Source organism: Aquarana catesbeiana, linkage group LG04, assembly GCF_042186555.1.
Source record: "Aquarana catesbeiana isolate 2022-GZ linkage group LG04, ASM4218655v1, whole genome shotgun sequence".
NCBI classification, from domain to species: Eukaryota; Metazoa; Chordata; class Amphibia; order Anura; family Ranidae; genus Aquarana; species Aquarana catesbeiana.
Window position 1 is genome coordinate 523,347,891 of NC_133327.1, and position 23,255 is coordinate 523,371,145.

The 23,255-nt window shown below is 45.1% G+C and overlaps 1 protein-coding gene across 1 annotated transcript in view; it reads left to right on the plus strand.

Annotated features, from left to right (window-relative positions):
* Positions 1-6,461: 6,461 nt before the first annotated feature.
* Positions 6,462-23,255, plus strand: part of RAB32 (RAB32, member RAS oncogene family) — a 75,270-nt gene continuing 58,476 nt past the window's right edge. The window contains exon 1 of the mRNA XM_073627817.1: positions 6,462-6,921. Coding sequence (XP_073483918.1) covers positions 6,678-6,921 — 244 coding nt within the window. The 5' untranslated portion in view covers positions 6,462-6,677. The remainder of the gene's footprint in view (positions 6,922-23,255) is intronic.

Below are 23,255 nucleotides of genomic sequence, written 5' to 3' on the forward strand. Positions count from 1 at the left end.
CTTGGCAAAACTGCTAGCACTTCAATTGCTACCTTTTCAGTTGGTAAACTCTGCCCCCTTCCGTGAGTTTGTGGAATGTGCGGTTCCTCAGTGGCAGGTTCCCAAACGCCACTTTTTTTCACGGAAGGCGATTCTGGCTCTCTACCGACATGTGGAAGGCAATGTCTTTGCCTCGCTGGACAGGGCAGTCAGCCGTAAGGTGCATATTACTGCTGACTCATGGTCCAGCAGGCATGGACAGGGACGTTACCTAAGTTTCACGGCGCATTGGGTGACTCTGCTGGCAGCTGGGAAGGATGCAGGACAAGCTACAGTAGTGCTGGAGGTTGTTCCGCCAACACGCCTCCAAAATGCCAGTACTGGTGATTCTGACTCATCTCTCTCCTCCACCCCCTCCTCTTCTTCCTCCTCCATGGCCTCTTCCTGTGCTTTGTCCTCGGAACCAGCAGTGCTCCGTAGGCGTTCAAGGGGCTACGCAAGTATGCAGGCCAAAAGATGCCATGCGGTGCTTGAGCTGGTGTGCTTGGAGGACAGGAGCCACACTGGGGCAGAGATTCTGTCAGCTCTGCAGGGGCAGGTTCAGAGGTGGTTGATGCCACGCCAACTTAAGGCAGGAATGGTGGTTTGCGACAATGGCACCAACCTCCTCTCCGCCCTCCAACAGGGACAACTGACCCATGTTCCCTGTTTGGCTCACGTCCTTAACTTGGTGGGGCAGCGGTTCTTGGGCAGGTACCCGGGCTTACAGGATGTCCTGAGGAAGGCCAGGAAAGTCTGTGTGCATTTCCGCCGGTCATATAATGGCAGTGCTCGGCTGGCAGACCTCCAAAAGGAATTTAATCAAGAACCGCCTAATCTGTGACATGCCCACCAGGTGGAACTCAACGTTGACCATGCTGCAGCGGCTGCACACACAGAAAAGGGCCATCAATGAGTACCTGTGCAACTATGGCACCAGGACAGGGTCAGGGGAGCTTGTTTTTTTTCCCCACGCCAGTGGGCCATGATCAGGGATGCATGCACTGTCTTGTCACCATTTTAAGAGGCCACGAGGATGGTGAGCAGTGACAGTGCATACATCAGTGACACTGTCCCCCTTGTCCACCTGTTGGAGCACACGCTGCGTGGAATAATGGACAGGGCACTTGAGGCAGAACAGAGGCAGGAAGAGGAGGACTTCCTTAGCTCTCAAGGCCCCCTTTATCCAGACAGTGTTCCTGCGTGCCCGCCGATCACACAGGAAGAGGACGAGCAGGAGGAGGAGGATTGTGTCAGCATGGAGGTGGAGCCTGCTGCTCAGCATCAGTCTTTAAGGGATCATTTACAGTCCCAAGAAACCCATGGACTTGTATGTGGCTGGGAGGAGGTGGCTGCGGATCATGTCATCCTTTGTGACCCAGAGGACTCCGGACCGAATGCCTCAGCAAACCTATGCTGCATGGCCTCCCTGATCCTGCAAAGCCTGCGGAAGGATCCTCGTATTCGTGGTATTAAGGAGAGGGATTATTACTGGCTGGCAACCCTCCTTGATCCACGTTACAAGGGTAAGGTTTCAGACCTTATCTTGCCGTCACAGAGGGAGCAGAGGATGAAATATCTTCGGGAGGCCTTGCAGAAAGGTCTGTGCAACGCGTTCCCAAAGATTGGGAGGTTACAAACTCCTGTTCCTGGAGAACGTGTTGCTGAGGCTTCGGTCAGTCAAAGAAGGAGCGGTGGAGAAGGTGGCTGTCTGACCAATGCGTTCAGACAATTTTTTTGTCCACAACCCCAAGGTATGATTCCAGCAACCATCGCCAGCGTCTGTTTTACATGGTGCAGGAATACCTAGGGGCAAGATCTGACTTGGACACCTTTCTCACCGAAAATCCTCTGGGTTACTGGGTCTTGAGGATGGATCACTGGCCAGAGCTTGCACAGTATGCAATTGAGCTACTGGCCTGTCCTGCATCCAGCGTTCTTTCAGAACGCACATTCAGTGCTGCTGGAGGCTTTGTAACCGATCACAGGGTGCATCTGTCCACCGACTCGGTCGATTGACTGACCTTCATAAAAATGAATTAGTCTTGGATCACCACCAGCTACCAAGCACCTAATGCTGATGTAACCGAATAATTTTTTTTGAAATGTCAGATCCCTTCAAGACTGCCTATGCTGATGCTGGGTGACTATCCTGTTATGCTGAGTGATTATCCTCTTCCTCATCAATATTCATGCTGATAGCTTGTAAGAACATTTTTGGTTCTGGGCGCCGCCACCAGTGGCTAAGGCCCAATTTTTCAGCCCCTGTTTAACAGGGACGTGTAATTACAATTTTTGATGCAATATTTTGCAGGAGGGTTCGTTGCTGCGCTCAACTAGAGTATCTGTGAGGGGTTGCAGTGTTGTGGCACCAGCACCAGTGCCTAAGGCCAAAATTTTCAGCCCCTGTTTAACAGGGGCGTGTAATTACAGTTTTTGATGCAATACTTTGCAGCAGGGCTCGTTCCTGTGCTCCAACTAGGGTATCTGTCAGGGGTTGCAGTGTTGTGGCACCAACACCAGTGCCTAAGGCCCAATTTTTCTGCCCCTGTTTAACAGGGGCGTGTAATTACAATTTTTGATGCAATACTTTGCAGCAGGGCTCATCCCTGCGCTCCAACTAGAGCTTCTGTGAGGGGTTGCAGTGTTGTGGCACCAGCACCAGTGCCTAAGGCCCAATTTTTCAGCCCCTGTTTAACAGGGGCGTGTAATTACAGTTTTTGATGCAATACTTTGCAGCAGGGCTCGTTCCTGCACTCCAACTAGAGTATCTGTGAGGGGTTGCTGTGTTGTGGCACCAGCACCAGAGCCTAAGTCCCACATTTTCAGCCCCTGTTTAACAGGGGCGTGTAATTACAATTTTTGATGCAATACTTTGCAGCAGGGCTCGTTCCTGCGCTCCAACTAGAGTATCTGTGAGGGGTTGCAGTGTTGTGGTACCAGCACCAGTGCCTAAGGCCCAATTTTTCTGCCCCTGTTCAACAGGGACATGTAATTACAATTCTTGATCTAATATTTCACAGCAGGGCCCGTTCCAGCGCCCACCAAGAGTAACTGTGAGGACTTACAGTGTTGTGGCACCAGCACCCCCACCACCAAAGGCCCAATTTTTCTGCCCCTCTTCAACAGGTGCATGTAATTACAATTCTTGATCTAATATTTCACAGCAGGGCCCTGTGAGGGCTTACAGTGTTGTGGCAACACCAACACCTAAGGCCCCAATTTCTGCAGAGTACATAGGGCAGGCCCCTACTTTCAAACATACAACTTACAAACGACTCCTACTTGCAAACGGAAGGAGACAACAGGAAGTGAGATGAAATCTACCCCTAGGAAGGGAAATTCTCTCCTGTAAGAGTTAATATGGGAAAAACGTTTCTCCTTTCCACTGATGCTTTATCACCAATCCTTGTTTCACTAAAACCCCCAAATTTTCTAGAAACATTTGTCATTGGGACAGAAAGTGAGGTGAAATCTTCTGAAGAGGAGCACAGACAGCAAAACAAATGTCACAGGGGTGATAACCCTTCCCTATGTTTTCTAAAAAGCTTAAAATAGATTTTTTGGCTGGAGCTAAATACGTTAAAAAATGTACCAGTTCAAAATTACAAACAGATTCTACTTAACAACAAACCTACAGTCCCTGTCTTGTTTGCACCGCCTGCATACTGCTGTTCAGAGTATATAGGGCCTGGTGGCTCCACGCCTTTCCTTTTTTTAATTTGGGTGCGGGGTTCCCCTTAATATCCATACAAGACCCAAAGGGCCTGGTAATTTACTGGGGGGTACCCATGCCATTTGTCTCACTGATTTTCATCCATATTGCCAGGACCCGACATTACATTAAAGCCGCAAGCAGTTTTAAATTACTTTTATTCCTTTAAAAATGTCATTTTGTGCAGGGACTGTTCTACGCACGGGAAATATGCGCCACTTTACAGGCATACTATAGACACCCCCCAGGTACGATATTTAAAGGAATATTTCACTTTTTTTTTTTCACTTTAAGCATCATTAAAATCACTGCTCCCGAAAAAACGTCCGTTTTTAAAACTTTTTTTTTGTATTGATACATGTCCCCTGGGGCAGGACCCGGGTCCCAAAACCCTTTTTAGGACAATACCATGCAAATTAGCCTTTAAAATTAGCACTTTTGATTTTGAACGTTCGAGTCCCATAGACGTCAATGGGGTTCTAATGTTTGTGCGGATTTTCGGTCCGTTCGCAGGTTCTGGTGCGAATCGAACCGGGGGGTGTTCGGCTCATCCCTACTGACAGGCAATGAAGAAGAGATGTGATGCCTCCTCAATGCCTGTTTTAGCCCAGGTTCACACTGAGCTGCGGGATTAAAGCCGTGCGTCACTCCCGCATGTCAGTCCCGATTTCGGCTGCAATCTCAGAGACATCTGTGCAGGTTTCTGCACAGATGTCATTGTAAATCACAGCCCAAAATCTCAAAAAGTAGTACAGAAACTACTTTGTGAAATTGGTGCAGCGCCGCAGATGCGGCGTCGCACTGATTAGGACAGTGCCATTGATGGCAATTCCCGCCGATTTGACATGTGATTTGACATGTCAGATTGCATGTCAAAACGCTCTAGTGTGAACCAGGGCTAAACCTCACTTTTGCTGACAAACGCGCCACAACAGTGTGCATCAGTGTGCGGTTTAAGGCTTTTGCAGCACTTCTATTTACTTGAACGTGTAGTGTTTGGTGGGCTGCCTACTGATTTCTACATGTCAGGTAAACTTTGTGAAGCATCCAGCCCATGGCTCGTATACACCCCCATTTGTTGCTTATTGCAGCTTAAGGGGGCGGTAAAAACATGACTCAACCGTGCATTTTTGCCACCCCCAACCGCACATCTAAATGAAGCCTTACGGGTTTGTTTTACCTACAGTTGCGACCAAGTGCAGGCTCATTTCCATGCATTCCATGTAAGTTAGCCCATGCATTTCAATGGGCTGCCTTATGCATGAGAAAAGAAGTCCCTGACCCTAGGTTCACATCTATGTGTGTTAGGAACACATGCAAAATCGCATGCTTTTCCAACACGCACAGAAGTGCACTGCCTTTAACCTGTTAAGTGTTAATGGCACTCCCACACATTTGCAAATGCATGCGTTTTTGTGCATGCCAAGCCCCGTGGTACCACAGCACCATGCGGTTCCTGTTTAGAGCAATTTTGTAAAAAAAAAGTTAGGTTTGGCCGCGTTCCCGCGCATCGTGTGTTGGGGATCCTATTCTTTTAGCCCTGGTTCACACTGGTGCGGCTTTGAAATCATGACTGTCATAGTGATATATGTGTGTTTGCTACAGTGCAATTTCAAAGCTGCACATTAGTGCGATCTGCACTGCCGATTTTGCTACAGGTTCATACAACAGAAGTCTATGTAAGTTGCAATGAAATCGTCAAAGAGTAGTTCAGGAACCTTTGTCAAAGTCGCTGCGACATGAGTCAAACAATTTGAACGGTTCCATTGCTGACAATGGGGTGTGACTTGTCATGCAATTTGGAATTTTGACATGACAAATTGTACCAGTGTGAACGGGGCGTTCAATAGGCTGCCCTATACAGAGAAACGCAGAAAAGAAGCTCTTTTCCAAAAACGCACAACACCGAACTGTCGCTGCACCACGCAGATTGGCCTGCATTAATGAAATGAAGGACACCTACCAGCAAAAGTATGCGGGCATGGGACACACCCCCTGCCACGCCCCCTTAAAGGAGAATTGTACAAAAAAAAAAGATTGGTTAAACCCACAAGTGCTTTTTTTAACCATTATTAATCCTTTATTTTGGCTTTTGGAATTTACAAATGCAGCAATTTAGAAAGCAGATGAAAGATTTAGCTCTTGGAAACCTTTTTTGATAGATAAAAAGTGCATTTTATATACATCTATATAGATCAGACCAAAATGAGGGACAAATGAGAAGGAAAGAGGGAGGGAGGGACATTGCATATGTGTGTGGGTGCAATAAACAATGAATTGCACCGCTGCTTGTCTGCTGTGGGTTTCAGGAAATCTCTCGATTTTGTGTGTTCCCAACACACATAAGACGTGAGCCAAGGGCTAGCAAATAAATGGGCTGCCCTGCATGCGACACTTAGGAACGCCCCCCGTGATTGGTCGCACCTGTAGCAAAGCTAAATTCTCCCACAGTCACAGATTGAAAGAGTGTATGAGTGTTTATCTACATTGCAGCAGACACTAGGAACAGCTATGACTGCCATTTACAGCTAATATAGTTCCTGAAAGCCAACCAAGGCAGCAGCTTTTACAGAGGTGCAGTATATGTGGGTTTTGATGAGAATAAAGGACATGGCTTCTATTCTTTGACAGCTGACATCCCCAGAGACACAAACATGGAGCCTGCACGTCTACAGGGAAGCAGGGATGCAGAGAGAGTAAAATCAGAGAAGTCTCCGCCTCCCTCCTCCCCGCTTCCTGTCATGTGACCCGCTGTCAGGTGGTTGGCTGTGTGACTGGCTGGGAGGGGCTTGTAGAAGGTTTGGGGAAAGTGTTGAGGAACTTTTTGTTGCCATAATAGTTGGGCATGTTATTGATGTACGGAGCGGAGGAGTGTCCATGGTGTGTTGTAGCGGACAGTAGACGGTGTGCGCAGCGCTGAACCTTCCTCTATAGACATACACTCATGGCAGGGGAGGCGGGCAGCGGGGAGCTGGGAACGTCTGCCGGGGTCCCTGAGCGCAGGGAGTACCTGTTCAAGGTGCTGGTGATCGGGGAGCTGGGGGTGGGGAAGACCAGCATCATCAAACGCTATGTCCACCAACTCTTCTCCCAGCACTACAGGGCCACCATAGGAGTGGACTTCGCCCTGAAAGTCATCAACTGGGATGGCAAGACTCTGGTCAGGCTGCAGCTATGGGACATCGCAGGTAAGTGGCCGAGATGAGGACATGTATTACAATCATATCATCTAATCATATGGGGCTTCGTGGCTTCAGCTTTGTACACCTGGCCATACAACCATAGGTGTGCTATATATATATATATATATATATATATATATATATATATATATATATATAATTTTGTGTGTGTGTGTATATATATATATATATACACACACACACACTGCCGGTGTCTTGCCGAGAATGTTCCCTCGGCGGATAAGTTCCCCCCCCCCCCCCCTGTACTGCGCTTGCGCAGTACGGACTACTGTCAGCCGCCGGAGATAGCCGAAGCTCAAACGCTTCAATCAGCTGTACACGGCGCCTGCGCCCTAGGCCCAGGTTCCTTCCCCACCATCCAAGTGGACCTAGAGGGGGAATCTAAAAGAGCCGAGCGAAGCGAGGCCGCGCCCTAAGCGTGGCGAGCGGCCCTCTTACAGGCGCCGTGTACAGCTGATTTTCAGCTATTCCACTTCGGCTATTTCCGCCGGATCCTACTGCGCAGGCGCAGTGCCTGCGCAGTAGAGGGGGGAACTTAGCCGTCGAGCGGAACTTTCTCGGCAGAACACCGGGACAAGGACATCCGGTGCCCAGGGCGAAGATGAAAAACTGCGCCCCCCCCTGTGAAAAGCTACAGCGCCTACAGACGATAGGATCTATACGAATACATCAGTGACAGGCATTAACCCCCTTCCTGCTGCATATTACCAATACCAGTGCTAATTAAGCAAACTCCCTTCAGAGACTGCAGACATGATACAAGAGATCAATGCAGTCTCACCAGTGCCCATCAAATGCAGCCTACCGCTGTGCCCATTAATGCCGCCTCACTATGCCCATAATTGCAGCCCTAATGTACTCATAATCGCAGCCTCTCTGTACCCATAATCACAGCCTCTGTGCCCATAGTTTCAGCCTCTCTCTTTGTGCCCATAATCGCAGCCTCTGTGCCCATAGTTTCAGCCTCTCTCTCTGTGCCCATAGTTTCAGCCTCTCTCTCTGTGCCCATAGTTTCAGCCTCTCTCTCTGTGCCCCTAATTGCAGCCTCTCTCTCTGTGCCCCTAATTGCAGCCTCACTTTGCCTATGAATGCAGACTCACCATAGCCTGCCCTGGATGCATCACACAGCCGACATCTCCTGCAGCACTGTGTGTGTGTTCGGCGGCATAACAAGGTCCTGCCCCCCTAGACTGGCTTGTGTGATAGGCGGAACACTGGTTCAATCTGCTACCTCATGAGCCAGTCTAGGGGGCGTGTCCTTTTTACGGGCCCGCCGAACACAGACCCAGCTGTGTGACACACAGCGCTCCCGGCGCTGTGTGTCAAACAGGAGGAGGTGGGAGGGGAGCGCTGCAGCCACAGATCAAAGCTGTCTGTAGCGTGGCCTCTACTACGCCCCCCTTCCTCCAGTAAATTGTCCCGTCCAGGGCATCACCTGTCAAGATTTTGTGAGCACTAAAGTCACCTGCTACAATTCTTCTAAGCATGAACAGTCACTTTCACTGGGATGAATGCACTCATGCTTTTTTTTACATATGGTGCGATAAATTGCATTTTGGTGCGATTTTTTTTTTTTTTTTTTTTTTTTTTTTTTTTTTTTGGGGTTTACATACATCTTGAATTCAGGGTTTGGACACTATATGAATGCAAATGTGTTTTTTGTATACGGTGCGTTAAATTGCATTTTGGATCTTTTAACCACTTCCCTACCCGGCCATTGTCAAATGACGTCCACAGATGGGATCTCCCATCCTGGGTGGACGTCATATGACAACCTGGGCTTCCCGGCCGCCTAGGAGGGACTCGGTGCGTGTGCCCGGCGGCAGCGATGTCCGCCGGGCACCCGCGATTGCCCGTTACCCGGGCCGGACCGTAGATCTGTGTGTGTAAACACACAGATCCACGTCCTGTCAGTTGAGAGGAGACCGATCTGTGTTCCCAGTACAGCGGAACACTGATCGGTCTCTTCCCCTTGTACCTCCCCCCCCCCACAGTTAGAATCGTTCCCTAGGAAACATATTTAACCCCTTGTGTTCCCCTAGTGGTTAACCCCTTCAGTGCCTGTCACATTTACACAGTAATCAATGCAATTTTATAGCATTGATCGCTGTATAAATGTGAATGGTCCCAAAAATGTGTCAAAAGTGTTCGATGTGTCCGCCATAATGTCACAGTCACGAAAAAAAATCGCGATCGCCGCTATTACTAGTAAAAAAAATAAATAATTTTTTTTTTTTTTTTTTTAATGCCATAAATCTATCCCGTATTTTGTAGACGCTATAACTTTTGCGCAAACCAATCAATATACGCTTATTGCGATTTTTTTTTTTTTTTTGACCAAAAATATGTAGAAGAATACGTATCGGCCAAAACTGAGGAAAAAAATTGGGATATTTATTATAGCAAAAAGTAAAAAATATTGTGTTTCTTTTTCAAAATTGTCGCTCTTCTTTTGTTTATAGCGCAAAAAATAAAAACCGCAGAGGTGATCAAATACCACCAAAAGAAAGCTCTATTTGTGGGGAAAAAAAAAACGTCAATTTTTTAGGGGTACAACGTCGCACGACCGCGCAATTGTCATTTAAAGTGCGACAGCGCTGAAAACTAAAAATTGGCCTGGGAAGGAAGGGGGTGAAAATGCCCTGTATTGAAGCGGTGCGATTTTTGTATTTTTTGGTTTGTTTCCTGGGTCTACATACATCTTGAATTTAGGGTTTGGACACTATATGTACTGTTATAAGCAGTCATGTACTGTCGTGTAACTTATGTTTTGGATTTTATATGCATTGATTATAAGGAGAGGATTCATTATCATTTGTACACAGTATCATGGGATCCACTAATTTTATAAAGGTTAATTACATTTTTGGTAAGTTTTCCTGTGTAGGATTGGAGCCCACACTCAGAGGGCTTTAGCATTTACCTACTGGTGTAGGTGAGCTATCATAATTATCACACTACCACTTTTCTGTTAATTGTTTCACTGTAATTATTATCACAATATCACTGTGTCTTTTAACTACTTTGTCCCAACCATGACACTACCTGCCTGGAGTTTGCATGTTCTCCCTGTGCCTGCGTGGGTTTCCTCTGTGTACTCTGGTTTCCTCCTACACTCCAAAGACATGCTGGTAGGTTAATTGGCTTCTGTCCAAAATTGGCCCTAGTATATGAATGTGAGTTGGGGGACTTTGGATTGTGGGCTCCTTGAGGATAGGGACTGATGTGAGTGTGCAATGTATGTGTAAATTGACGGTGCTGTATGAATACCTTTAAATAAATAATAATATAATGGATGAGCATCTTAATGAGATGCAATGTACAGGGATAGGGATAATTGTAGACACGCACATTCACTCAGGTTGAACTGGATGGACTGGTGTCTTTATTCAACCTTACTAACTATGTAACCATGTAACTATTTGGAACACAGGTAGCGTCACTCACCTCTCTCATCCTCTATCTTTTGAAATCGCCAATCACATTGGCCCTTTACCACATGATCAGCCGTGTCATCATGATGTAAACACAAAGGGGTGAGGAGAGCCGATAACTGGCATATGTGAAAGGGATATCTACACTGATAATCAGGGCACAGATTATCAGTGTCCTGATTATCGGTGCAGTCCCATCAGTGCCTCCTCATCAGCGTACATCAGCGAAGGAGAAAAAATATCTATTTGCAACATTTTATAACAAACTATTAAAAAGGTTTTTTGTTAGTTTGTCGTTCCCCCTGCCACCCTCTGGTGCTTCTACCGACTCACCGCTGCGATCGGTGAGTCTGAGAACGGATCCGCCGGCCCCAGATGTTTACCCTAGAGATTTCCGGCGGACCAGATGGTCGCCGTAGTCTCTATGATCATTGGAGGCTGGGCGCGATGTTATGACGTTACGCCCGGCCTCTGCATTCAAACAAACGGCGCCCTCTTGGCTGGGAAGCCAAGATCGTTTTATTTATTTATTTTTTTTATTTCAGGCTTCCCAGCCTAGTGGTGAGATGTGGGGTCTTACTGACCCCATATCTCACTGTAAAGAGGACCTGTCATGCCATATTCCTATTACAAGGGATGTTTATATTCTTTGTAATAGGAATAAAAGTGATCAAATTTTTTAAAAATTTTTATTTTTTTTAAAGTGCCACTGTCCCCGTGTGCTCGCACACAGAAGTGAACGCATACGCAAGGCCCTCCTACATAGGAAAACGGTGTTCAAACCACACATGTGAGGTGTTGCCGGGAATGTCAGAGCGAGAGCAATAATTCTAGCTGAGACCTCCTCTGTAACTCAAAATATGCAACCAGTAAAAAATGTTAAAGCGTCACATGTGGGGATTTTTAAGTACCGGAGTTTGGCACCATTCCACGAGCGTGTGCAATTTTGAATTTTGACATGTTAGGTAACTTTTTACTCGGCATAACTTCATCTTTCACATTATACAAAAAATTGGGCTAACTTTACTGGGTTTTTTTTTTTTTTTTTCTTTTAAGCGGGAAACTGTTGTTTTTCCAAGAAAAACACGTTTGAAAAATTGCTGCGCAAATAACGTGTGAGATAAAGAGTTGGAATGGCCGCCATTGTATTCTCTAGGGTCTCTGCTAAAAAACATATATAATGTTTGGGGGTTCTATGTAATTTTCTAGCAAAGAAATTATGATTTTTACATGTAGGAGAGAAATGTCAGAATTGGCCTGGTTGGTAAGTGGTTAATACATAAAAAGGTGAACTAGCTATAAATATCCTGGCCACCCTGCTGCACTTAGCTGTCCTGATGTCCCATGCTGCCGGTGTAGCGGTCTGTATGCTGTACGCCACAATACACAGCCCTGGAGTGAGCATCCATCATAATGTGTCAATTGGTTATTAGTCAGCACAGCCACAGGACCATGCTGACCAAAATGCAAATAACGCCTAAATGGGCACATGTCACAAAAATGCCTTGCGTCACATTCTGCTCTCATTCATGGATTCCCTCCTGAATGGAGGAGACAGTCTGTGTGAAAGGGCTTTAAAATATTTCGTCCTCTTTGCATACATTTTCTCATAAATCACTTTCTGAATACTTGTATTTTTTGAAGGTTTTCTATGCAGTCACTTCAACGCAAAGCTCTGGCTAGTCCTGAGCCCACACCGCCGTTATTGCTGAGATCTCCTCCTACCAGTGTCCATAGATCTCAGCTGTTGTCGGGAGGGACACAGTTCATGCCTGCCAGCTACAGAGAGAGCGGAATGAGCTGGAGCCTTGTAGTCACATGACCCCATAAAAAAACCTTAAAAAGTAAACGTTTAACAGGTATGTTATTGTGTAGGCTTTCCTTCAATGTTGAGATTATCAAACAATCAAACACACTTCCTGTACATAGAAGTATCATTGCCATGTTATCTGCCACCATCGTATGACTAAGTTGCAGTAAATATAATGCTGCATAAGATCCAGTTTGAACACTGCCTTAGAAATACTGCACAAATGTTTCACAAGCCTGTGTCAGAATCTAAACACAATTGCTTGTGTATACTGACCCTTATTCGTGGTCCAGTTATATCAGTGTGGACCTATGAACTGTAAACACCTTGGGGCCCAATGTACACTGAATTCACCTCTGCTTATGCACGCTGTATTATAAAGTATTTATTGCTTTGCTCCATAACCTTTAAAGGTGAAGACTACTAATTTCTGAGAAAGTGTTCCCCTCATGCTGTATAAGGGCTTTTTTGACCTCCTCATGCTGCTTTTAATTCCCTGAATGCTGAACATGACAAGAGGATAGAATTCCTGCTGCAAGCCATGAACCAAAGCATTGCAGCTGTGGTAGGTGTACACCCCCAACTGCTGCCTTTACAGCCAAAGGAGAAGTAGCTGCAGTGCGGCCCTATTGACTTTAATGGGTGGTGTTTTGCGAGCGGTAGTACCTACTGAAAGAAATGGGGTATAGTTCCTGATGTGAGCCATGAATCAAAGCATTGTGGCCACAGCTCGTGTTGCTGCCTTTGCAGCCAAAGGGGGAGTAGCTGGGGGGTAGTTGCAGTGGAAGCCCTATTCACTTGAATGGGTGGTATGCGGCAAGCAATAGTACCCGCTGAGCGGGGTATAATTCCTGATGCAGGCAAAGAACTAAGCAGGTGTACACCCCCAGCCCTTTTCCGTTACAGCATGGCCCTGTTCACTTGAATGGGTCACATTCAGTGGGTGGTAGTACCCGCTGAATGCAATGGGGGAATTATTCCTGCCTCAGGTTGCGAAACAAAGGATCATGGCTACAGCAGGTGTACACTCCTGACTGTCGCCTTTGCAGCTAATGAGGGAGTAGTAAGAATGTGGTTCAGTGGTGCGTTTTTACTGTGCCCCCCCAACTGCTAGTGTACATGAGCCCTTAGTTTTATCCTTGAGGTGAAGACTAGCATTATCTGAGAAAGTAGCCCCAATGCTAATATAGACCATCATCCTTGAGCATTTATTGTATAAGTCTTTATGCTTGAGGTGAAGGCTGCAATCTTATGGGACAGTTTTCCACTATGGCCTATGGGTCTTTATTATTGAGCTACGCTTTTCTGAGAAAGTATTCTCCATACTACATATATTTGTTTCTCTTGAGGTGAAGGCTACAATTTTTTGAGCAAGTATGACTTCATTCTCTATGGGTCTTTATCCTTGCAGTATTAACCACCTTGTTTTAAGAAGGCATCCCTTGTCTGAAGACTACTGTTTTCTAAGAGAGAGTCAACCATGCTCTATAGCAGAGGTGTCAAACTCCATTTCATTATGGGCCACATCAGCTTTATGGTTGCCCTCAAAGTGCCAGTTGTGCTGCATCAGCATTATGGTTGCCCTCAAAGTGCCAATTGTATCTGTAAGACTAGATATCCAGAGCACCCCACTCCCCTTTACATCAGAAGTTCAGAGTCGCCCACAGCCACTCACCTGTTTTACGATTCAGCGCTGTGCTCACCCAAGCCGTGTTCACACCCTTGTGTCTATACCTGGCAACAGCATCTTAACTTTGGGCACCTGGCTGTGACCGCTTGCTGCTTCAGACTTCAGAGCCGGGTGCCCACTGCACATGCGCTGCGTGTTGTGAATGGTCCTGAAGTCTTCTGTCAGTTGTCCCAGAAGACTGCACAGAGTTCGGAGCAGAAGTGGGAGCGGGTATCTATCAAAATCCTGGTACCTGCTCCTTCCTTCCCAAAAGCTCCACTTCAGGCTCTGGAGGAGGACCAGAGGAGGGCTGGAGTCTGAATGCTGAGACCAGGTAGAGGCAGAGACAAGGGGATGCTCTGTTGCATGGAGAGGCGCAGGATCTGTAGAAAGAGTTCTGTACTCCTTATTGCTGCCAATTGCTGAAATGGGGAAGCGGATTTGGGGGCAGAGCCTAGCTTATCTCCGAGGCTGCAAAGAGAAGCGGAGGAATTATGTCGTCCTCTCTGCTGTTGTCTGCTGAGACAAAGGTAGGGGCGGAGAGACCAGGGGGTTGCTGCAGAAATGGCCTGGAGGGCTGGATTCTGCCCACGGCCTTGTGATTGATACATGTGGCCTATAGGATCCTTGAGGTGGGGAATAGTGTGGTCTAGCAGCATATAATTACTGACTTTAGGGTATAGTCAGCGTATGTATGGGATCTGTTCATGGTTTAGAATGCAGAGAAGGTAAAGGCACCAAAAGAGTGATTGCCCTTCATGGGGCAATTTTTTTTAATACAGATTCATTTTATATGTCAGTGACATAGCTGCTGACCTAAATCTTTTAGCGAGGATTACATTTCCTGTGATCAAGCTGGTCCAAATGAACTGCTACCTTCACAAACAGTTTCAGAGGCTGTGAGAACCTCGGCTGCATACATTTATACAGTGCTGTGTGATCTTCCTGTCCACTCCCAAAACAAAATTGAGTTAAGGAACTTTGCATTCTATAAATAAATACAAAGCTTTCTCTGATTGACTGAGGCACAGCGGTGGATGGATGACATCATGATCTCCAACTCAATGCGAGGAAGTTTTGTATTCACTTATAGAAAGAAAGCTCACGGTGAAAGACTGAAAGCTGCTTAGCCGGACTTGATTTTGTCCTAGGAGGGAGATGGGAAGTTCCCAGCCCACTGGAAAAACACAGCACTGTATACTGTAGCTGAGGCTACACAGAGTTTACACAGTGCTCCCAGCCACTGCAACTGTTATTGAAGGTAGTAGTTTGGTCCTGCCTGGTCCAAACAAACTATTTAAAGCGGAGCTCCACCCAAAAGGGAAGTTCTGCTTTAAGGCCACCTCCCCCACTCCTGTTTTTGAAGTGGAGCTTTTGGGGAGGAGAGAGCAGGTTCCCACTTCCACTCCCAACTCCTAGGTGAACGGAAGCAGAAGTCACCCCCCCCCCCTCCTTGCAGTCTTCTGGGATACATGACAGGTCCCAAAAGACTACAGGGCCATTCACAACATGCAACGCGTCACGCACATGTGCACTGGGCACCTGGTTATGAAGCCGCAAGCTGTCACAGCCAGGTGCCCACAGTTACCATGCTGGGGACAGCCGAAAGGGTGTGAACACGGCTTGGGTGAGCACAGCGCTGGATCTTAGGACAGGTGAGTGGCTGTTTATGAAAAGTCAGCAGCTACAGTGTTTTTTTTTTTTTTTTTTTTTTTTTTTTTTCCAAATCAGCAGCTACAAGTACTGTAGCTGATGACTTTTAATAAGGACACTTGCCTGTCCTGGCCGATTTGGCCACCAGCTTGCGTGCAGGCGCCGCCAATCCAACTAAGGGAAATCGGCAGTGGAGCCCTCAGGCTTCACAGCTGGTTTCCTACTGCGCATGCGCGAGTTGTACGACTCTTTGTGAATGGCCAGCTCATAGAAAGCGGGGGAGAAGGGGGAGGGCTCACCGCAGAAACGGACGTGACCTACTGCGCCGCGGCCGGGCTAGGACAGTAGTGAATTTATTATTTCTAAAGAGGTAGGTAAGAAAAAAAAAAAAATGGACATCCAAAAACGAGGGGGTGGTCTTTAGTTTTAAGACCACCTTGTAAAAGTGGGTGAAACTCTGCATTAATAAATTTAAATCATTTAAAAACTGAATTTTTGATTTTTCTCAGTTTGTTTGTGTAATATTAAAACTTGTTTGATCTGAATAATTTAAGTGGGGACAAATATGCAAAAAAATTAGGAAGGGGGCAAATACTTTTTCACAGCACTGTATGATGGCCATTGTCGTCCACAATGTTTACAGTCTGCAGCCAAAACCCTCCCTGTTTTTGCCCACCCCTTTGGGGCCTAGACCCAAGGCTAAAGACATCTTAGAAGGCTAAAGTCTTCTCTTTCGTGCTAGAGAATTGGGCTAAAGCCTGGTACACACAATGAGATTATTGGGCAAATGATCGCGTCCTTCCTTCTTCCCTTTTTTTTTTTTTTTTGTTTGCATGCTAGTCTCCATATCAAAAATTAATAGGTTACTAAACTACAAAAATTTCTGTACGACAGAATAAAAATTTGGAAGTAATTTATTGTATTTTCGTCCGAGAACTGTACTAATTGAATGAAAATCGTATGCTCTGGTATCGTACAAGATACATGTTCGTCCCTTCGGATAATAGCAGGCACAGTCACACAGGGGCGACGCTGTATATATTTATCATAGTGCTACAAGGGCGTAGGGAGGCTGGGACCTATGGCTAGCATTTGCTAACCCAGTAGCTCTCTTTGAGGCTCTGGTCTGCCCCTTTTTTTGTCCTCTGCAAGCACTGACTGGTGTATGGCCGATATTTGATCACCGTCACTTACCTGTTATTCCACCGATGTGGGAACTGTTTTTTCAAGCCAACCATGTACTCTGAACAGCGCCCTGTGCCTATCTTGACATATAATTTTTCAAGCTCCTGATATGGAATCGCTCCAATGGTGTTAATATAAGTGACCATTCTCCATCCTGTACCCCTGATTAAGGTTTAAAAAAACGGAAACGCGTCGGGTATTAGGGTACTAGGGTATTCACCCATCGGAGATTATCAGTGTCATTGTATATTTCTTTTTGTTTTTTTATGTTTGTTTGTATGCATTTGTAGACGCCATACGTCTTTTTACAATTAGTCATTTGTTTGTAATTTTAATATTTATGCAAATAAACTTTTATACATACATTGAGTTGGTGGTCTTTCAAAGTCCCATCTAGGAGGTATTTTTTCTTGGTCTTCGGATAATTTCAGATGGAAGCTGTGTATGAACGATCAGATTATTGTACGATCGCTTCGAAAATGGTATTTTTTTTTTTTTTTGTACAATTTTCTGATTGCGGGTATGGGCCATAAGACTTGACCATACATGCATAGATTTATTTATTTTTTTTGTATAGCCTAGTGCAGTGATGGCGAACCTTGGCACACTACACTGAAGAGTGCATGAGCATCATGGGAAATGTAGTTCCAAAACATCTGGGGTGCCAGGGTTCGCCATCACTGGCCTATGGGCTAAACCAAAAAATATCTCTGATTCCACCATCCATGCAGAACGGCGCAGGTGGATGAATCTCTCCTCTCCTGCTATGGCTATTGTGTTCTAAATACCAAAAGAGTGCCTGTGTCTGATTGGATATAGTCACTGATTGGCTGAAAATATTCTAACCAGCTACTTTGATCTTTTCAATCAAAAGTTGGGCGGATGGGGCCACAGAACAAATTTCGTCTGGTTACTCAGGAACGTCGCTCCGTGTATGGCTAGCTTACTAGTAGGAGAGCCGTGTCAATGTAGTGATAAGAGTATCCCGTTTTATGTGCTTAGAGCTGGTGGTGGGTAAGGTTGAAAAATCTCTACGTGCAACATGTGCTTTCAGGCTAAGTTCACACGTATACGAATTGGATGTGGGTTTCCCCGCATTCCAATTTACATGACAGGAGAGTGTGACCGGCTTTCAATGGAGCCGGTTCACATGTCTGCAGGGCGGCTGCAGAGCGGATTGCACAAGGGTCCTGTGTATCTGTGGCTCTGTTTCAGGTCCGAATTCAGGAAAAAATTTGGGCCTGATTCGTCCTTAAAATGGAGTAAGGGGACGCACCAGACCCCTGCTGTGAGCCACATCTGAATTAAGTATGAACTGAGCCTCATGTTTAGAAATGCTGGTTATTTCCCCAGGTAGTTTTATAAGAACGGTTGACTTCAGGGCCAGGGGGAGTAAGCCGCAGTGGCAGGTTGGCACATGTAGACCGACAATACTGAAATTGTAACAGGAGAAGATTAGAGCCACTGTACTGAAATACACTGACAGTACCAAAAACAGGTATCTAGCCAATAAAATCTACACATCATAATACCATCTTAATTATATGCATGGGGTGGTGACAGAATCTTTTTAACAAGCTTTAACCTGTCAACGTAGCTAACTTAAATTATGCCAATGTGACACACCACAATGCATGTGTGTTGATGTCTATCCGTTGAGCTTTTAAATAGTCAGTCAGGTGTGGTGTTTACTGCATTGGCATGCATTTGGAGACCCATTATAAATTGGATGCCCCTCAAAATAGATGTACAACTTGCATTGGTGTGAATCCAGCCTCAGAGTTAATTTTTGTAGCGTCCTAAATACTAACAAAACAGGCATATAGTGTATTGAATATGAACATATTCAGATACTAGCTGCATACGTAAAGACAATCAAATATTAAAATACGTGAAAATTTAAACTTTTTCCTGTGGGGCCACGTCTTTTAAATTCAGACTGAGTCGGGCAGCATAAAACAGCTGAGCTGTATACCACTGATGGCAACGGATGTTTCCTCATCCCTACAGCCTTTATAGAGCGATGCCCTCTGCTGTGTAGTTTAATCAGATTTTTAAAGTATAGCAAGCTCAAACTTGTTTAATTTTGTATCAGAGAGAGTTAAAATAGCTGCTGTGTGTTGTTGGGGAGATTTCCTTCCTGTCCTGCAGACACAACCTTCTTAGACAATTTTTTCTTGGGAACAAGTGTCTCCATTGGATGATTTCCCCTCTAGTCCTGTTCTGGTAGCAACTCAGAATTGTGGATTTGCCCTCACTTTCATTCTCACTGATATTGGTGATCAATACAATTGGAGAAATTAAAGGCTAACGCCACACTATGTTCTGTCCATATTTAGAGTGTAACGTGGAACAAATTGGGCAACCTCCCCTCCCCCCCCCCCCCCAATTGCACCCCTCTGTGACAATGTGCAGGGGTTTTTTCCCCTGTGGCTGCTGTCCCTTTAGAAAGCTGCACGGCTGGGTGAGGCTTTGCCTGGACAGCCACATCCTTCATTCACAGAGATCTGTGAGTGGATGAACTACATGTCACATCTGGCACTGTGACAGATGTATTTCTAGTTTTCAGTGGAACACAAGTGCACTAATCACCGCACTCATAATCAAGACCTTTCATCCAGCTCTCCATCTGAAAGCATATGGGGGCATAGTTGGGCACTCTTGATGGGGCATCCGAGGAGGAAGATTTCAGCAAAACGAGGAGATGGTAACACAAGTGTCACTTCACACTGATTGTAAGTATTGTCCCTTGTGCTTATTTATTTTTAACTAAACATAGGCTATAAGGACTGGATTATACCAGGAGCTTCTTTTGGACATAGAACCCTCTAAAATAACTTCCTTAAATGATTATATGCATGACGCAACTTGTACTATTATAAGAGCAGTAACTGATCATGCTTGAGAATGAGGAATGTGACTGCTCGGATGACATGCATGTGATTTTACAGCTGCATTGCTTTGTATGGGGTGTGGTAAAGTCACATCTTTTTACTCTAAACCGCTTACTGAGGCTTACAAAATGGCAAGTTTCAGTGATTAAACCATACCGAAATGTTTAATGATTTGTTGAAAACAAGCACTTATTCTAATATCAGTTGAGAAATCTCTGAATGGTGAAACAGGAATTTACTTTTGCCAGGCCCCGTCTCTGAACTTCTCTTGGTATGTGTTGTATTTTAAAGTTAAAAGCCCCATTGTTGATACACATCCTCGTTTTGTATGTGTTGCATCTGTTCTCTTCCCTTTTTTTTTTTTTTTTTTTTCAGTATGCCTTCTGACATAAAAATACTGTTGCGGTAAAGTAGCTTGACTTTGAGAGGCAGGAGGGTGGATTTGATTTAAATCTCTAGTAAAAAGGCTTGATTTAAATCATAATTTTTAAAGAGCAACTGTCATCTCTGACCTGCTGTTGACTTACCGACCGACAGTCCCATTCACTTTAATGGAACAGCTGATGATGCAGCAGTGACACAAGGTGAGGGACGTGGCAGCAGCAGGTGAGTGGATGCCCGCTAACAGGCACTGCCTTGATGGATCTAAAATGACAGGTGCTCTTTAAATGTAAGGACTTATTCTTGCTGGTAGTTAGAATCTTTAATATTTGCAAACAAAATGAAGGTTTCCTATTTAGAATAATAAGCTGTCAGGTTTATAAAATGGCAATATCAGAACTGATTCAATCATACAGTTTGTAGTGTACATAGATTTGCAACACAATATTATAACTTCCTGTCAGCAAGTGGTTATTACAACAAGGTTATGGCTACTGCTACAGCCATTTTTTAAAGCTGGCAAATGGCTGGCTTGTAAAAGTGATACAGGTGGCTCCACAGCAGCCCAATCACTTTTACAGGTCAAAGAGAGCCTCCCGCATGTAATCGATTGCACCACACATAGCTCTACACTGTTGAACTGTAGAGGTTTTTTTTAAAGCCTTGCCTATGAAACCTTTTCAGTAGAGTAGTTTGTCACCATTTCTCTGGTGCATGCAATTTTGTATTGACATGTTTGGTATCTATTTACTTGACACGGCCTCATCTTTTGCCAAAAATTGCACTAAATCCATTTTTGAATATTTTTTGTATAAACAGCTGTGCAAACATATTTCATGAAAATTTTGCCAGCTACTGGGGCGTAATCATAGATCCCCAGTAGGCAGTGAAACGCTTCAATGGGAGGATGTAGGTAAAGTAAAGAGGCATCGGACCTCAGTGCAGTTTCAAGAATATGTTAACACTTTAAGGATTTTTAAGTTGTCCAAGGGCGCTATAATGTGCGGGATAATTTTTAAGTTTGGCTCAGTTCAGATCTGTGCACACGTGTTTGCTAGCTCATTCATCTCAATGAGCTGCCTTACCTGCAAAAATGCAGAGAAAGAAGTCGAGACCCAGAAGTGAGGGGGAGAGAAGATCTGCAGTCGTGCACATCGCTGTATCGAATGAGGGCTCAGGTAAGTAAAGGGGGGGTCTGAGGGGGCGATGATGACACCTAAACATTTTTTTACCTTAACGCAAGAAATGCATTAGGCCTCATGTACACTGCTGCTGGTAAACGGATGTTCAGAGGGAGTTGGATGCTTTTTTCAGCTGCCCCTGAACTCCTCCAATATTATCATGTGTACATGTTCATTTCATTTCATTTTTAGGCAGTTGAGTTTAGAGGCTTTTCTTTGAAGGCAAAAAAAAAAATGAGTTCAGACGCGGTACCGGCATTTAGCCACGTTTTCGTTTAGAAGCGTTTTTAAAGGTGCCCTATTTTTTTTACATTACAAAACTTAATAATGATAGCAAATGATGAAAAACCACAAAAAATTTTTTTTTAAACTTGTAATTGCTTGCAATGCTTCATAGACCATTTATATACCCCTAATGAGCCCATGATCCAATACACCACTTGCTGTTAGCCAAAGTAGAATTGGAATTTGACCTATATGTTATGTTTGAACCAGATGACCCCATCGTTGAGCTTGACCCCCGACTTGACCAAACATAGTTGCATGAAATTTAATATCTGGCTTTTTTAATTTCCTTACATATGCTCATTATGGGATCCATAGTAAAAGCACGAAATTGAGGTTGATACAAATACACTGCTGCTCTCTCAGCTGCTGCTACTCACTCTAGTCTCACAGAATGGCTGAAATAGTTAAATACTGTTTTTTGTGCTTTGGGAGGGTCTTATGATGTTATCTTAAATAAACGTTCCTAGACGGAAACGTGGCATGCAAAAGCGGATAAACGGGCGTTTTTAAACGCCGGTTTCAAGCTGTTAAACAAATAGCTCAGAAGAGGTTGCCTCAGCATCCCGTGTACTTTAGGCCTTAAGGTAAAAAACGTTTAGACTTTACAACCCCTTTAAGAAATAATGAAACGCCCGTGAGTCTGCTAAAGTGCAGCGCATTTCTCTGTGGGTCGGAAACGCACGCAAGAGATGCAAACCTAGGCTTAAATACAGTGCTTACAGTAGAAAGCACCCCATTGGATTGGCTTGGTAAATGTATTTCTGTTGAATCCGTAGAGTTAATTTACTAATGTGGTGAACCATGTTTACTTTGAAAGTGAATTTGCACTGATCTTGGTAAATAATTTGAAACAAAATAAACCTTTTTCTTTTCAAGGAATATCCAGTCATGTGCATGTAAAATAAATAAAACACCTTTGTTTTACCTTGTTCACGAAAATAAGTGAAAATTCACTTTGAAAGGTAAAATTTCTTTCTTTATCGTACATCATGGGACACAGAGCCTTAAGTAATAACTTAGTGGGTTATAGGCCACCTTCAGGTGATGGACACTGGTATACCCAATCCAGGAAGTTCCCTCCCTATATAACCCTTTCTCCCAGGAGCACATCAGTTTTTTTGCCAGTGTCTGAGGTGCTGGTCACGAGTGAAGATGTGCTCTGAGGAGCTCCAGGAGGGAGTCATGCTGGATTTAAATAGCCTCCATAGACCAGATCCATCCAAAGTGCCACTGAGGCCAAAGTGGATGGTACCTGGGGCCTCGTATCTGAAGAATGGGGTTTTGCCTGTAACGCCTCTTTGTAGGGCTGGACCCCGGGACCCAGGGCTTAGGTCTCGCTACATTACCTAAAGCTTTCCTGGTGGGGTGCTTTTACAGGTCCAAGGTAGTGGAACCCCGTTATCAAGGGACCCGGTCCTTGAAGATTTGCTAAACGCAGCCCACTGTGATGAGTGAAGGTTGGATTGTTTGTTAATTCAGCAAATCCTGCGGTGGGGATAAGGTATGGGAAGAAACTTAGGAACTAAAAACACCTATGTATTCTTCAAGGGAAAAATTGTTGTCATGCCTTAATTCTCCACTAGAGGGAGTCTGTGCACATACCTTAATCTGTTGTCTTCACTGTAAAGCTCAGTCAGTCTGTGTGGCCACAGCAGCGTGTGCAGGGGGATTTCTTCTCAGGTAAAGAAATGCCAAAATGCTTTCCTTTTCTCCCCCCTGAAGAGAGCGAAGGGTTAGGGGAACATCAGCGGTGCACCCCCCTTACATTAACCCCCCCCTGCGCCTCGGGGTGTGGAGGTCCCGTGTTATTGCTACTGCTATATA